The following is a 16,908-nucleotide window of genomic DNA, read 5'->3' on the forward strand; positions in this document are numbered from 1 at the left end:
GCAGCCCCCTCATAGAGGAACATGGGGGATCAGATTAATAATATAAAAATAGGGATGCACCAAATCCCAGATTCGGTTCGTGATTCGGCCAAGATACGGCCATTTTTAGCAGGTTTCGGATTTAGCCTCTGGCCAAAACAAATCATTAAAATCATGTGACTCTCTGTCACATAAACACAGAAATTAAAAATTTTTACCATGCACAAAGCACATGGTTGTCTTTAAAGCCAATTAGGATTCGGTTCAGTATTCAGTCAAATCTTTTGTAAAGGATTCAGGGTTCAGCAGGGTCATAAAATAGTGGATTCGGTGCATCCCGATATAAAAACATTGGACAAATACTTTTTATGGCAAAAGTATAAATAGTATTCAAAGACAATGTTATGAAAGATGTAAAAAGGGTTTAATTTGTTGTGTCTCTTTAAGTGCCCATTTCTAAGTTGCATTGAATCAAGGGGTCTTTAGGCACTCACTGGATCCCTCAGTTTTGGTTTGGATTAGTCACTTGGAGCCATTCCTCGTGGAGAGTAAAGTCCATTGCTTGTGTGCTGCAAGGTTCAGCAGGCCATTCCGCTAGGCTGACTTGGGGTAGTTGTCATTCAGTGTGTGAATTACAGCTTGAACACCATCTTTACTTCCTGTTAGGAAGAAAGGGTAACCCCACATTTACTCTATATTTTTTCTCTCAACAAATCCATTTGGGTTTTAAGCAATTTAGGTTTTGTTAATGTAAACCGAGAGATATCGTTAAACAATTAATCTTGGGGGCATGGCTTAAAGCTGTATTCCAGCTTAACCTTAGAGCTCCGTGTGCATATAACCCTTCCAGCCCTAATAAGATAAAGGAGGAATGGGGAAAACACACAAAAACAAACAGGAGAGGGAGAGAACTCTCTGCAGAAAACAAGCGGTTCAACTTGATGTATCGCTTCTATTCATGAAGAGAAAAATAGACCACGTGATCCCAAGATGGCGCCTTCATGGGAGGAAAGGTAGGAAGAGGCCAAATCCAATGGAGAGCTATCCGAACCTGATAGCAATGCCGATGACGGAACAGATATACATTGCAAAATTACCTTCGAAAGCCAACATCAGAGAAATGTTGCAGGCCACTATAAAGGAGGAAATACAAGACATAACAAAAAGATATGCTTACTCTGGCAGCACGCACCGGCGACCTAGAACAATGCATAAGTAAGTGCACAACTAATCAGAAAACAATACATATGCATTTACAACAACAGGACAATATTATTCTTGACCTCCAAAGACAGTTGGAAGATCAGGAGAACAGAAGTAGGAGAAACAATTTTAGGGTGCAGGGATTGCCAGAAGCTACACAAAACGAGGAAATACGCACAGTATTGTTATAGATATGTAACAGTATATTGAACAGAGATCCGTCCACAGATAGAAAGATTGCATAGAGTTCAGAAACTGAAAGCTGCTTCCCTAAATGCTCCACGTGACATACAGTATGCACATTAGGTATCACATTGTTCAGTGGACCCCTGGCGTTCATATTTAGGATATTTTATCTTGGTACCTAATAGTATGTGGGAGATAAGACGCTGCAAAGTTGAAGCTTTGAGGTGATTTTCAGAAATTTAATCAAAATCGACAAATTTAGGAAATCGGCTTGGTACTTTGCAGTAGAAAGACGTGGGTACCCATTTTAGACCTGGGGGAATATGTAATTTTTTACAGCTTTCCATTATGCTCTGGAAGTAACCATAGGATCGTATTTATGTCCTTAGCAGGAGCATGTGTGATAATTTATAATAAACTTTTTTTTTTACATTTTTGACATTGACACCTCTGGGAACCAATGTCATTTCTTTGTATTTAATTCTTTTTCTTTACCCTTGGGCGCCTTTTCCCAGAGTTACTTATGACACACAGGAACTTCAAAGTAAAAAGTGTTATCAACTGTGTAACACTCTCCTGTAACTGGTTTCCTTCCTCCTCAGAAGCAGTATAAATATATTGGGTGGCCAGCGGGCATTGTTCAACGAGTGTCAACACGGACTGATATTTAACGAATATTGGGATAGAGTGTCTTGCTTCAGTTATGGGGACAGTCATTTGGTTTTATCTCTCCTTCTTCTTCATGAGCTCTGAAGCAATCACTAGGACATTTTATATTGCTGCTGTGGAACGATACTGGGATTATAAGAACAGCAGCCTGCAATCTTCAGAGCACAGGTCATAAACGGTTCTGTTATTGTCACTCTAAACAACACAATTAACACATCTTATTTGTTTTTACTTGTTCTGGGTTACTGTTTCAGTATATTATGCTGTTACATTAACATGTGCCCCCTTTTTTTTAGCAGGTCACAAAATGCAAAGTCCCCTGGTTCTTTCCTGTACAAGAAGGCTGTATATGTAGAGTACACTGATGCCTCTTTTACACAAGAAAAGCCACGCCTTGAATGGACAGGTAAGGAAAATGATCTCATTTGTATGCATACAATAATAATTAAAGCACTGGGAAAAACTGAGAAACTCAATAGTAAACATTATACCACAACGAGAAGAGGAAGGACCAGGCAGTGGATCCTGTGTACATGGGGGCACAAAAGCAAAAATGTCACGAGGGAGATAATGATCAATTTCTGCATTTTTTAAGCCTAAATTCTACTTCCCACTACATGATAACATGTAATTAGGTCTCAAGAAGGGCTAAAGTGGATCATTATCTCCCTCATGACATTGGGCTGGTTGACAGTACTGCAAAACTCTGGTTAGTAGCAAAATAGTGCCCAGTATTGGTTAAAAGCAATGCTCACCTTAACATTTCTCACTTTAATTGCAGTGGCAAAGCTTTTGCTTACAGGGAGCAATAAAAATGCAAAAATACTTAATAGATGAGACTATAAGCATGTACAGTAGATGGGTCAGTTCTGCTCTAGCTATGGGTCAAGGCTGAGAACCATGCATCAGGTGGTACTTTACCAGGGAAAGAAAAAATCTGTGCTGGGTAATTTTAAGAGCTGAATTTCTGTTCTTTTAATGAAATTCTTGTGCAGAGGGCTCAGCTGTGTTAAAAACACCCCCAGTTTGAGCGCAGGAGATGCAAGAGTGGGGGTAAGAGAAAGCCTCCTTCAACTAACACCATTGGATTTCCTACTAACATAGGACAGAAATCTTTAAATGGTTTAGGCACTTTATTTGTCCTGTCATGTGTGTTCTGGTAGGTAAATGTCAGATAAACAATTTTCTTCAAAGTATCTACGTTGGGAGAGAAGACACAGATTTGGTTTCTTCTGCCCCAGAAGTCACTATAGCGGGGCTTATTTATAAACACTGGGCAACATTGCACCTGGGCAGTTACCCATAGCAACCAATCAGTGTTTAGCTTTTTTGAGTCAGCTTCAAGTAGAATAATAAAATCAAACATCTGATTGGTTGATATGGGCAACTACCCAGGAGCAATTTTTCCGGTGTTTATAAATGACCCCCATTGACAGTCTTTGTCTGACATAGTCCGTATGTATGTATGTAATAACTTTATTTATAAAGCACTACAAGGATACGCAGCACTGTACAATACACACAATTACACACAGGGAGGACAAGTGTCTTAATAAATACAATAAATAAGTATAAGAGATGAGGTGCCATGTTGTATGACAGGGAGAACAAGTGCAGAAAACAGAGAAATGTTCTGATGTTGCTCCACTCAGGAATGAGATCTGAATTGTCAAATTACCTTTACTAACTGTACTGTTTGAAAACAAACCAGCAGTTGGTGCTATAGATACAAAATTCATAATATTTACAGTTTCAAAACAGCTTTAATAATTTTTAAAAGAAAGAGAGGAATGCAAATTATCCTGGATAGAATTCTGGTTATTGGGGGGCTGGGTCTAACATTTGATCAAGGGCCATATTTCAGTTATCAGTAATCCACTAAATGAAAGCAAATATGGTGCTGAATTTGTTTTGCCCACTGTAACAAATGGTCTGTTCTGAAATGTGTACAGCCTTCATATCCTTGTGTAATTTAAACCAAGATGTGTACTACTGTAGTGGCTGTGATGCAACGTGCACAACAACCAAGCATCTCACTTTGTTTCCTGTTTAAATACAGCTCAGTACAATTGAGCACAAATTCAGTTGGCATATTAATTTATGGGATTATTCAGCAATACAGCACGGCTACAGGGGGACAAGATTTTTTCCCTTGGCCTATATACAGTGGTATAGTATATACAACTGCATCTCTGTTAACATTTTGCCTCTGGATGCATTGGCAGCACCCAGCATTACAAAATCAGCAGAAAACAAAACCCTATACTTGTTCCCTGTACAGTGAAAGTAGTGTTGTCTCAAGTTTGTGTTGTCAGGAAAAAAGTTATCATTTTGTTACCCATTTGTACAAACATTTGCAAACCTATTGCTTCCCTTACCTCAATACTGGACTGATATAACGAGGTGACTATAAGCTATTACAGAAGGGTAGCTGTGGGGCTAAGACCTCAATGTTCTAGCAATGGCTGATGGGAGGAAGTTGCTGCAGGACTGGAGAAGGCATTGCACAGTTCAGGTTAAATGTGTTTGTTTAAGTGAAACTACCAACTCTGTGCCTTGGCATACTTTGACTTTTTATTCAGAATTTCTGTCAGTGCGCTCCTCACTGCACCTTTCCCTCCTTACCATCTAATTGTGTAACCAGTGCATGGGCATCAGGTACCCCATTCTGTCTTTATAACGGTGTCTACAAAATGGCAAATGCCCTGCTTGCAGTGATTGTGTAATTCCAAGACTGAAGGAAGCAAGATTTAGATTTTTTTTATAGTGTAGGTGAAGTTTATTCTGCTTGATAAACACAATATAAATACAGTTGGAATTATTTATTAGTGTGATAGGTCCCCTTTAATTTCTGTAACTCCTTTTCTCACTTTCTAAAAAGGCTTCCAGACATTTCTTGATATTGTCTAATGTTTCTTCCTGTACAACTGTTTCATTTTAAAAAAAAAACCTTTTTGTTTTCACCTCCTTTCTTATAATCTGAATGGATTTCCTTGTGCCTGCTGGAAGGAACTACTGCTAAATAAAGTATTTGAGAGGTTATTGTATGCTCTTCTTATATATTTATACTTAGATAGAATTTTCCTCATAAGGCTAAAGCTATACAGGGCTGATTCAGCCCCTGTGTTCATATCAACTTTCTTATCTGCCTGCACCTGGAGCCACTGTGTTGGCCCAAATGCAGCGACATGGAGCAGATTTGGCACCAAAACACACTATGCACAGTGAGCCTGCACCTGGGCCTGGGCCAGAACTAAGGGTAGCAGAGGCATGTGCCTAGGGTGCAACAGGAGGGGATCAACACTTTGCCTACTCCTAGTTCAGCTTGGTGAATCTGCCCCACTGCTGCCAGTCAACGCACAATGGTTGTGATTACCTTCTTATCGTAATGCATTGCTTTTATGGAGCATTGCATGGCTGTGGGACGGGAGCATACCTCAGGCACATCAGAAAGCAGATTCAAGCACCAAAAGTCAGCCTTGTGAGACTGTACCCTAAGTGCTCCTTCTCCAGGGTATTTAGTTCTAACACCCAAAAGGGATTCTGTCATGATAGTGTAGTTCTTATAACTCTGGGCACATTGCAAATCATTCATGTTTCCATTTAAAATGTTATTTTTAAACCAATACGTTTACTTTTTTAGCTGTAATATTGGTGAGTAGGCACCATCTCAGATCATTGTGCCTGAGTCTGAGCTTTTAGAATGTGCCAGTACTGCACTATGCAACTGCTTTTAGATAAGCTATTGTTTTCCCTATTCAATATTATTTCCCAAGTGGCAAAATACAATTCGGGTTTCTCTTTCTTGGGTGCTATTCTCATATCTACCACTAGATGGGGCATGGGAACATGTTGAGCAATGCAAACCTTTTTTGATTTAATTTTGATCTAAACAATGCTGAAATATTTTCCAGCATTTTTCTTTTCTTCTGTACAAAAATGTTTGCCCATAAGCTACATTCAAATGTAAAGCAACAGAGCCATAAAAATGTTCTTGGGGGTGCATCCCTAAAATGAATACATTTATATATATATTTGTGATTTGTGCATTAGAAGAAATAAAATGGACTTGTTATTCATCTCATGAATATTAAGCTACAGCAGTATTCAGAGCCAGTTATTACACCCCCAATTATTCCAGGAGTTACCCCTACTAGTGTCACCCAACACTATGAACAATTCAATTGAGTTTTTATCCTTTAAAATGTTTGTGTGTATGCAAAATAATGTTTTTTAAACGGGCAAGGACTAATGCGCATGTGTAGTTAACATTCAATGGTGTCGGAAGAGCATTTGCACATGCGTGATGATACCACGAATGACATAATTAGACCACGTTCCCCAAATTTGCAGCAAAGCAAGGCTTAGATCTCCCACTTTCTATGGCTTTAGAGTTGACAGCTCTGAGTATTACTGGTACTGTAATAAGGAAGCGTTTAATTCTGTTGTGTCATGTTTCCTTCCTCTTTGTAAGGGCTCTTACGAGCGTTCCCTCGTGCATTCCCTTGGAGTGGGTTATGTATGTGTTCCACACATGCTCTATTACAGGGTTGCACTGAACCACCAACTACAGGTGAGATATAATATGCAGTGTCTGACATGTGTGAGCCACCGCAGGGGAATGCATGAGCAAACACTATTGTCTAACAGTTCCTAATCTCAAAGGGTCCTGCAAGATAATTTTTGTTAAGCTTGCTCTTCACCAAAAAGAATCTTGCATTAATTAAATGTTTCAGTGATTTAAGTTATTTGTAGTAATTGCACCTGAAAGCAGTGTTTGTTTATCTATTTTAGCTGTATACTGTTTAAAACTCCATTTAAGTGCCTCAGCACATAGGGGCACATTTACTAATCCACGAACGTCCGAAAAGCGTCCGAATGCATTTTTTTCGTAATGATTGGTATTTTGTGATTTTTTCGTAAATTGTTGCGACTTTTTCGTAGCCGTTACGACTTTTTCGCAAAGTGTTACGACTTTTTCATAGCGTTACGACTCGCGCCGAGTACGAAAGTTTCGGATTCATTCAAGCTTCAGTATCGTGACTTTCCTTGGGCCAGGTTGGAGCTGCAGAGTGCCATTGAGCCCTATGGGAGACTTTCCTTGGGCCGGGTTGGAGCTGCAGAGTGCCATTGAGTCCTATGGGAGACTTTCCTTGGGCCGGGTTGGAGCTGCAGAGTGCCATTGAGTCCTATGGGAGGCTTTCCTTGGGCTGGGTTGGAGCTGCAGAGTGCCATTGAGCCCTATGGGAGACTTTCCTTGGGCCGGGTTGGAGCTGCAGAGTGCCATTGAGCCCTATGGGAGACTTTCCTTGGGCCAGGTTGGAGCTGCAGAGTGCCATTGAGTCCTATGGGAGACTTTCCTTGGGCCGGGTTGGAGCTGCAGAGTGCCATTGAGCCCTATGGGAGGCTTTCCTTGGGCCAGGTTGGAGCTGCAGAGTGCCATTGAGCCCTATGGGAGACTTTCCTTGGGCCAGGTTGGAGCTGCAGAGTGCCATTGAGTCCTATGGGAGGCTTCCAAAATCATGCAAAGTCTGAAAGGTTTGCCCGCCGTTTACGAGCGCTCAATACGAAAAAGTTGCGACAATATACGAGCAAATCGTAATGGCTACGAAAAAGTCGAGACAGTTCGCGCAAGTTGTAACGGCTACGAAAAAGTCGCAACAATTTACGAAAAAGTCGTAACGGCGGCGAAAAAATCACAAAAAATACGAAAAAGTCGCAAAATATTCGTTTCCAATCCGAATTTTTCCCATTCGGGTTCGTGGATTAGTAAATCAGCGTTTTGCTGCACTTCTGGGTCTTGCTTTTAAAGCCGCTCCTTTGCTCCCTGCTCGTTCCCCAGCCCATAAATAATGAGCAGAGTCATGAAGCAAATGGCCCCTGGGGCCCATAGGCAGGAGCAGACACATGCAAACTATTTGTCTTCTGCTGCTTGCACTTTCTCCCCCCCAGCACCTGCCCACCCGCTGGATCAAGACAAAAAGAGGCTCCTCCGTTTCCTACTTTCTCTCCAACATCTCCAGATCGACCTGATTACTTTGCTCTAAAATTGAATACAGTCTGTAAAAATAGCCCCTTTACATACCTCCAAACATTTTGAAACCGGAAGAGGGACAAAAACAAATGCTGCATGCAGCGTGGCAAATTATTTGACCACGCCCATTTTTTGCAACCACACCCCCTAAATACCACTCCCATTTGACTAAATTTGGCAGGTTATTTAAAGTTTGAACGCATTTCTGGGAGTTTTTGGGTTCTGTTTTATGTGTTATTACAGTTTTGCCGAAAAAGGTGAAATTGCCCTTTAAGCTGCAAGTCTCAGTTCCCCCAAGAGACCTGTTTAGCTAATTAGTTACAATTGTATCTCAGTGCAGGGGGGGCTTTTTACTTTTCTGGGCTCTCTGCCAAAAGCTACTTTTTTAACTTCAGTGCAGGGGATCAAAGGGAAATGAGGGACTTTTCAGTAAGAATCCGGGACTGGGGGTTGAGCTGTCAAAAAGAGGGACTGTCCCACCAAAATCGGGACAGTTGGGAGGTATGCCTTTATCGGAGCTTGGTATGACCCTGCCAGAAGCACAGTAGGAGGGGGGGAGCCAATTACAGCCCTGCACTCACACAAGCACAGACAGGCTTCAGTTCCCTTTCAGGTCAGCCTAGCTGCTGATTGGTTCCTATCCTACACTGCAGTGTACTAAGGGCCGCTGGCTCCCCTGCACATCCAGAGAATTCAGCCACCATGAAGTGGAACAGATGGGTGGGAACAGTGGGGTTTTGGTGGAATTTCTCAATAGATCAGTCTGAAACACAAGTTTTTTAAGCACAATCCTTCTATATCTAGAGGAGTATAATTCACTGGTACATTATAATTTTTAGATGATATGTCTCCTTTAAAACCAATTAGCATTGCGCATTCATATTTAGGATTTTTTTTCTTGATACCTAATGTTTTGTGGGAGATACTAATTTGCAACTGAAAGTTTTGAGGTGATTTTTCAGAATTTTAATACATTTTTATAGAAACTGCTAAGTTCAGAAAACTTAGTAATTAGGAGTTGAAAGACATGGTTACCCATTTTAAATTTGGTAGAATGTGTACTTTCCAAAAATATATGGTTTCCTGTTTCAGGATTATTGGCTTTGGAATCTATGCCGTATTCTGCTGTAGTGCTGTCTAAATTTGGTGATTTTATGAAAGTTTATGATCTATAGAAGTCAGAAATATCCCTTAAACTGTACATATTTGGTATTGGCATGTTCGGGAGACATGACACTTTACAAATCAGTTGAATATTTGTGGGCATAAAATATTTTTCTGGTACAAATCCCTTTTTTGGTATTTAGAGCTCTAAATCTTGTTCCAGAAGTGGAAAGCTCAGGTTCTGGAAAAAAAGTATAGTAAGTTAGGAACATACTATGGGCATCATGTGAATGCAGTTTCTGTAATTTACATTGGTACTTTTTGCATTTTTGTGCATCAGTCAGTGTCGGGCCAGACGGCCGGTGTGACTTGTAGGGGGTTGGAGCATACGTATGCAAGGGGCAATGACGGGTAACTGCAGGGGACAAGGTACCTGATGGATGGGTGGGGGATGAGGGCCCGGATGAGGGGTAAGCAGAGAGAAGAGGTACATGCCTAGCGCCCCCCACCATTGTGCCTCTTCTGCCTACCCCTAGTTCTGGCCCTGAGAGGCAGAAGGGGGGCAATTTCAGTAGAAATAGATAATAAAGACTACTTGCTTGAAATGGGACATTCTATAACATACCAAAAATATGTAAGCCTGATACCCATTGTGCCATATTTTTTGTTGTTTCTCTCCATTATTTTATCTACCCTTTTTGTATGCCCACCGTCTGCTGCATGAGGTTTTATGCTTGCACTTTTGCTACAATTCTCAATAGAATTATGAAAAAGATTAACATGAATCAGAAAGCTTCCAAAGAGCAAATTGTAAGGTTGCAGGTTTTACAGTATAAAATAGATACTAGGAACCTGTGAGCTATATACAATTTCGGATTTGTGGTGAAATAGAAAAGGAAACAGTTCCTGAAGATCAGGGATGTATGCAATATAACATGGCATGTGATTTTCTGTGAGCCAGTTTTCACCATAACATGGGCGCTGTTAAACACTGGTGGGAGTAAGGGAACAAAATAGCACTGCTGTGTAAAATGTATCTTACGCAGTATGCTAGGCAGCACTGCGTAAGATAGTATATACTAAGGGGCACATTCGTGAAAACGCAAGTTCGAATCCCAAATGGGACAAATTCGGATTGGATACGCAAATATCACGAATATGCTTACGAAAAAATTGTATTAGTCACGATAATATCGTATTGGCGATCCGAAAGTCACAAAATTTTCATACCGAACAATTGTAAACAGCGGGAAAACCTTTCCGATTTTTTGGCGCAAAAACGAAAAAGTCACGAAAACGTTCATGGATTAGTAAATCTGCCCTAAGTGTTGCAAGTTGTATTGTTTTAAGCTAAATGTTAATTAAATCTTGAATTTTTCTGATTACCAAATTTTGTGCTTTATGTACTTTAGGTCTTTTGGGTCCCACGATCCGTGCAGAAACATATGATACTCTTGTCATTTATTTTAAGAATCTTGCCAGCATTGCATACAGCATTCATGGAGTGGGAGTATCATATGGAAAAAGCTCAGAGGGTAAGAAAAATGTTAGTGTGTATAATAATACAAATATCTTTTTTTTTTTTTTTTTCTGCACTGTAATCATGGTGTCACTAGACAAAGTACTTCTTAATGTATTGGCTAGTGCAACAACCATGCTAACAAACAGAGCAGGGCTTTTTTTGGCCCACCATTGTTGCACTAGGGTCCACCAATATAATTAGATATGGACAGTACCAAATGATACAGAGTTTATATAGGCTGAAGGGAATGGTCCCAGGCTCTCTTGCATAATCTTATCCTTTGTTTGCCTCTTATTTAGGAGTGCAATATGAAGATGGGACCAGTCCATTGGAAAATGCTGGTGATGCCGTGCCACCTGGTGAAATGTACATTTATGTTTGGGAAATTCCTTTAAGCTATGGACCAACAGCATCCGAACCACCATGTGTGACTTCTGCCTATTACTCCCACAGTAATACTTCTTATGACACAAATGCTGGTCTTGTGGGTGCTATGCTTATTTGTAAACCAGGTAAAAATCATTCCTATAGCAAAAGTGAATTTTTCACATAGTTTACACACTTTGGTACAGTTTTTATTGACCAATAAACAATGTGAAAGATTTTCTGAAAAACCAAGTAAGAGAACTGATGCTGTCTGTCCTGGAGAAAACACAGTTTTTTTATGTATAGTACTTTTTGCAAGCTCAGAACCACTGTGGTAAAGTTATTTACATGAATAATTTTATGAAAAATATCTTTGGATTTTTTTTTACATAAATATAATTTGTGAAAAAAAATACCATCAAAAATGACACTAAAATTAAAAAGCACTAGAAGGGAGTGTTTTAGTCTAGTTGATAGATATAAGCTGTTAACACTGAACATGTGGACTTGGTTACTAGAAATTCAAACCAACAGCTTATGGATAGTTGCACACCATTTTTTAAAATGGAAATTAGTATGAAAGCAGACTCTATACCTTTACAATTTTTACTACCTTTGCTACTTTACTGGTATCATCAACAGTATTTTAGTACAATATTATCATAGAACAGCAAAATAGACAAGAGTAGGTATATAGGGTACTTCCAAGTAGGGAATATTTTTATGTGAATATCTAACTCCCCCAAATACCAAAATCCCATCCATTGCCTTCCCTTCCCATTGAGTCTGTTTCGTAGAATAGAATTCCAGTTTGTGAACCTGACCTATAGATGCAGACCAGCTCAGCATATTTTATAGGCTCCATCGTCTGTATTTTTCGAATTGGTTCACAGACACAGAGCTTGCAGGTACATGTGCAGTTGGAGACTTTGCATCTGTGTCAGGTTCACAAATTGGATGTATTTTATGGACTAGACTCAGAGGAGAGAGAGCAGGGATGATGAAGGTCAAAGGATGGGGGCTTTTGTTCTTGTGGGGGGGGGCGGTATAGTTCTCAGCAAATAATGGACCCTGCTGCTTCCAGTCAAAATTGTTGCTGCTTTTTCATGTAACTGCAGTTTTGACCAGAATGCAGTACTGTCTGTTTCAAAAAATATAAAAAAATGTATTCAGTAATGTATGTATAGGGAAGATGCCCATATATAAATTGAAGGAAATATATATTAGTAAAGGTGATTGGTTCAGACTGCAAATCATATCACACGATGATCCAGTTAATAAATATACACACATAATGCTCTCTACAATCAGGGCCGAACTGGGGGGGGCAGGGCCCACTGCGGCTGCCACCCTAGGGGCCCTTCACCACCCAAGGTGTTCCTGCTGGGCGCTTCCGCCCCCTGCAGAGGCCCCCGCCATGCCCCCTTAACACCCCACCACACATCCTCCCCTAAACACGTGTAAGCTAAATGTGTCAGGGGAGGACACTGGGTTTTTTCCCTGTATCCCGGTGGCCCAGTCCAACCCTGTACATATACTATTGTCTGAATGTTTTAAGCTGCTTTTTTTTTCTTGCAGGCTCTCTCTCTGCCGATGGATCTCAGTTTGGAGTACAGGAGAGAGTCCTCCTCTTTGCCATATTTGATGAAAGTAAGTAATTAAAGATTTCTGTCTGGCACCCTATCTCATTGCGGTTAGTCTCTCGTTCAGTTTTTAGCATCTGCCATGGATGATGACTTCTCTAAATGTAATGTAATAAATCTAATCTAATCAAACATATCATTCTGTATATAGATTCTATAAGCTATAAGTTTGTAGCTGTGATACAGTCTGCTTTTGCTAACAAATCTAATGGGATCTATTATCTGGAATGCTTGGGACCTGGGGTTTGTATACCCCTGGGGTCTGTAAAAGGGGTCTTCTATGATGGATCACCAAAAGCTAAGTGTCATTTAAAAAAAAACATTTAAATGTTAAGGGAGCCATTTACTAACGCTAATAGTTAAAAAAGTTTGATGCTATCTGGAATTAAGTGCAACATTACTGAAAAAAAAAAAAGATTTTGCTTAACCTGCCCAATTATAAGCAACTTTTCAATTTGTCTTCATTATTTGTTTTTCATAGTTTTTGAATTATTTGCCTTCTTTTTCCAACTCTTTGCAGCTTTTAAATGGGAGTCTGACTGCTCTGTGAGTCTACAGTTTAATTGTTATTGTTACTTAATATTATTTATTTTTCTATTCAGGTCCTCTTCTATTCATATATTAGTCTTTCATTTAAACCACACCCTGGTTGCTAAGGTAATTTGGAACCTAGCAACCAAATATCTGCTGAAACTCCAAGCTGGAGAGCTGCCAAGCAAAAACTGAAATAACTAAAAAAAAAATACAAATAATACAAAATGAAGACCAATTGCAAAGTGTCTCAGAATATTACTTATCATACTAAAAGTTAACTCAAATGTAAACAAGGGAACTGTCTTGTACAGGAACTTAATGGGCTTGCGCATAGCATATTCCATACCTTACTATGTAGCTGGTTGCTGAGTAAATAATTTGGAAATAATAATTTGGAACCAATTTGCTGCAACATAAGGCAATAGTGTTTGTTTGATGAAGGGCAAGGTAGGTACTGTGCCTGGTTTAATCAGATTATATTGGGTGAGTTTATTAAAGTCTCTCTGCTTCTCTTTACAGGTAAGAGTCACTATACAATGACAAAGGATGAAGAACCACACCACACAATTAATGGATACACAAACAGCTCCTTGCCTGGTATGCAAATAGTTGGTAATACAGTTCAAAGAAATATATTTTATTGTCTTTAATTTTGATTTGTTAGCAGGCAGTTCATACATTGTTACATAATAATAAAGTAATATATCCATGCCTTTGAATTGCTGAGAGATGTCTATAAAGAGGTAAAATATTGGAGGGTATAATCACTTAATTCAAGGCAAGAAAATATAGCATAAATTATACCTTTCATTGTCTAACTTAGTAGGTAGAAAATGCAGGCTAGTTTTCTCTTTCAGGAACAATATAAAACTGTACTAATTGCTGTGATTTATCTGACTCTTTTGAAGCTCTATGAATATCTTCTTTCTTTCTTTTTCTCAGTACTTGTAATTTGTCGCCAAAAACCCCTTTCCCTTCATGTCATTGGATTTGGCCCACACAACGAAGTTCACACCATCTCGCTTGAAGGACATAGCTTTGTAGTAAGAGGACACCGGGTCATTTCTCTCCCAGTTACTGCCTTCACCTTCATCACTGCCTCCATTCAGCCAGGAGAAAGAGGAAAATATAACATATCTTGCCAGAATCCTTTGCACCCAGCAGGTACTGTATATCATACACAAATATCCAATAACTTGTCATACATATAACACTTAGGTGCTGTTTTTCTTTACCATGTCCACCTTGTCATATCCTAAGGGGCTGATTAACTAACGCACGAATCCGAATCCGATTGGAAAACGAACATTTTGCGACTTTTTCGTATTTTTTGCGATTTTGTCGTCGCCGTTACGACTTTTTGTAAATTGTCGCAACTTTTTCGTAACCATTACGACTTGCGCGAAAAGTCGCGACTTTTCCGTGGCCAGTACGATTTGCTCGTATCTTGTCGCAACTTTTTCGTATTGAGCACTCGTAAGCGGCGGGCGAAACTTTCAGACTTGACATGATTTTGGAAGCCTCCCATAGGACTCAATGGCACTCTGCAGCTCCAACCTGGCCCAAGAAAAGTCTCCATACTGAAGCTTGAAAGAATCCGAAACTTTCGTACTCAGCGCGAAAGCTGCGAAAAAGTCGCTACTTTTCGCGCAAGTCGTAACACTACGAAAAAGTTGCGACATTTTGCGAAGCAATCGTAATGGCTACGAAAAAGTCGCGTCAATTTCCGAAAGTACCGATCATTACGATCTGCAAGATGAATATATAACGTATTCACAGAAAAGAAAACAAGATAACATGGAAATAATTGTACATTCATCCATGCATTATTGGGAGTAAGACACATGCACATAAAATACTTTTTACAGCACTTGAAAGGGATTCACAGAGAGTTCAAATAATCTCATTTAATTTAAGACACAACATCAATCTGCATATAGAGAAAGTTCCTAGACGCTAGATCATAAGTAGCTCACCGCTTGTGAATAATAGTTTGGGAGCATCCCAGCCCAAACCCTGTGCTTAGATTAGAATCTGCTCATTCAAAAAAGGAATATACATCTTCAGTATGTGCTTACCCAGTGGATCCTGTGACTTGGGTGCTTCTACCTCGAGTCTGTCGCTAAAGAAGACCAGCAAGTGCCCCAGATTGGCAGTGCTCCAAAATCACTCAGGATCTGCTCCGTTCAAAGTTTTAAAACATCCATCTTTATTTGTACATCTGTTGAATTGAGTGATATTGATGCGCGCTGCCCAAATTCAACACTTGCTGGCTGTTCAACAGATGTACAACTAAAGATGGATGTTTTAAAAATTAGAACAGAGCAGATCCTGAGTGATTTCAGTGCGAGCTGCCAAAGTTAAGCAAATGCAAACTAAAAAACATTTCATTTGGTTTTTTTTTTTGGTGTCAACAAAGAATAAAGCCATGCTGGACTTTTTTGTTCATTTTCATGCAAGACAATTTCCTTAGCTGGTGTTTTCATATGACTTTCATAGGAGCGATAAAGGAAAACAAGGTAGACAAGTGACCCAGATTTGCTTAATACTTCTTTATTAAAAGAAGGGAGGACAAGTGATTATTAGTACAGTTTTTCATAATTTAGTAGTTGAAATCATATTGTGTCTTAGGCAGGATGTCGGCTGTTGCCATGGTACAAGATTGTGCTGAAGAATCTGTGAAAAAAATGCGTTTTATGGATGTACACGATGATGAAGATGATGATTATTATGAGTCTGATATTATAGAGATTACAGATTATCTGTCACCCAGCCATGTTCGGTCTCATGGAAAACTTAATCCTGTCATATGGAAACATTACATTGCTGCCGTGGAAGTCGAGTGGGACTATGTTCCATCTAAAGATGATGAGAGGTAAGAAATAACAGACAGAAAAGAATAATGTAGGCACAGGTGACAAAGTTTATAGTAGGTTAAAGATAAATCAGCCAATAGAGTACTTACGGAAAGAAGGATAAGTAGACCATAATCATGAGAAAGAGAATGTAGGCAGAGTGGAGAGCAAGGTTGAAACGAATGAAAACAAATGGCAGTGCAAAGAAACAAAAAGCAATAAATAGAGACGCTTCAGCTGAATTATGGTACGGGTATGGGATGCTTTATCCAGAATGCTCGGGACCTGGGGTTTTCAGGATAAGGGGTCTTTCTGTAATTTGGATCTCCTACCTTAAGTCTGCTAAAAAAATTATTTAAATAATAATTAAACCCAATAGGATTGTTTTGACTCAAATAAAGATTAATTTTATCTTAGTTGGGATCAAGTACAAGGTACTGTTTTATTATTACAGAGAAAAGGGAAATAATTTAAAAAAAATTGAATTATTTGATTAAAATGGAGTCTATGGGAGATGGTCCCAGACTGAAGGGCAGTTATAGTGAGATTTGGTGAGAATAAATCTTTTAGATTTAGATACACCTGCAAGCCCAGCTTTTGGGTCTGATAGGATGAGACATAGGAGGAACATTTATGGAAACCACAGACCTAGATCCCCTGGAATCAGCCAGTGCATGCTATATGCTATAGCATGCCATATTCGGGCTGACCTTTGGCTTTCAGGGCAAAAGTTTTCATACCAAGTTCTGCTTGCAGATTTGGTATGTATCGAACACTCTAAGGGGCAGATTTAGCAAAAATCAAGTTGGCTTT

The 16,908-nt window shown here is 39.5% G+C and overlaps 1 protein-coding gene across 1 annotated transcript in view; it reads left to right on the plus strand.

Moving 5' to 3' along the window:
• Positions 1 to 1,973: 1,973 nt before the first annotated feature.
• The window catches only part of f8 (coagulation factor 8), a 34,845-nt gene continuing 19,910 nt past the window's right edge, over positions 1,974 to 16,908 (plus strand). The window contains exons 1-8 of the mRNA XM_012969689.2: positions 1,974 to 2,205; positions 2,337 to 2,443; positions 10,588 to 10,710; positions 10,997 to 11,209; positions 12,642 to 12,713; positions 13,760 to 13,837; positions 14,183 to 14,404; positions 15,872 to 16,115. Of these exons, the coding sequence (XP_012825143.1) occupies positions 2,072 to 2,205; positions 2,337 to 2,443; positions 10,588 to 10,710; positions 10,997 to 11,209; positions 12,642 to 12,713; positions 13,760 to 13,837; positions 14,183 to 14,404; positions 15,872 to 16,115 (1,193 nt within the window). The 5' untranslated portion in view covers positions 1,974 to 2,071. The remainder of the gene's footprint in view (positions 2,206 to 2,336; positions 2,444 to 10,587; positions 10,711 to 10,996; positions 11,210 to 12,641; positions 12,714 to 13,759; positions 13,838 to 14,182; positions 14,405 to 15,871; positions 16,116 to 16,908) is intronic.

The sequence above is a fragment of the Xenopus tropicalis genome, chromosome 8 (genome assembly GCF_000004195.4).
Source record: "Xenopus tropicalis strain Nigerian chromosome 8, UCB_Xtro_10.0, whole genome shotgun sequence".
Lineage (NCBI taxonomy): Eukaryota > Metazoa > Chordata > Amphibia > Anura > Pipidae > Xenopus > Xenopus tropicalis.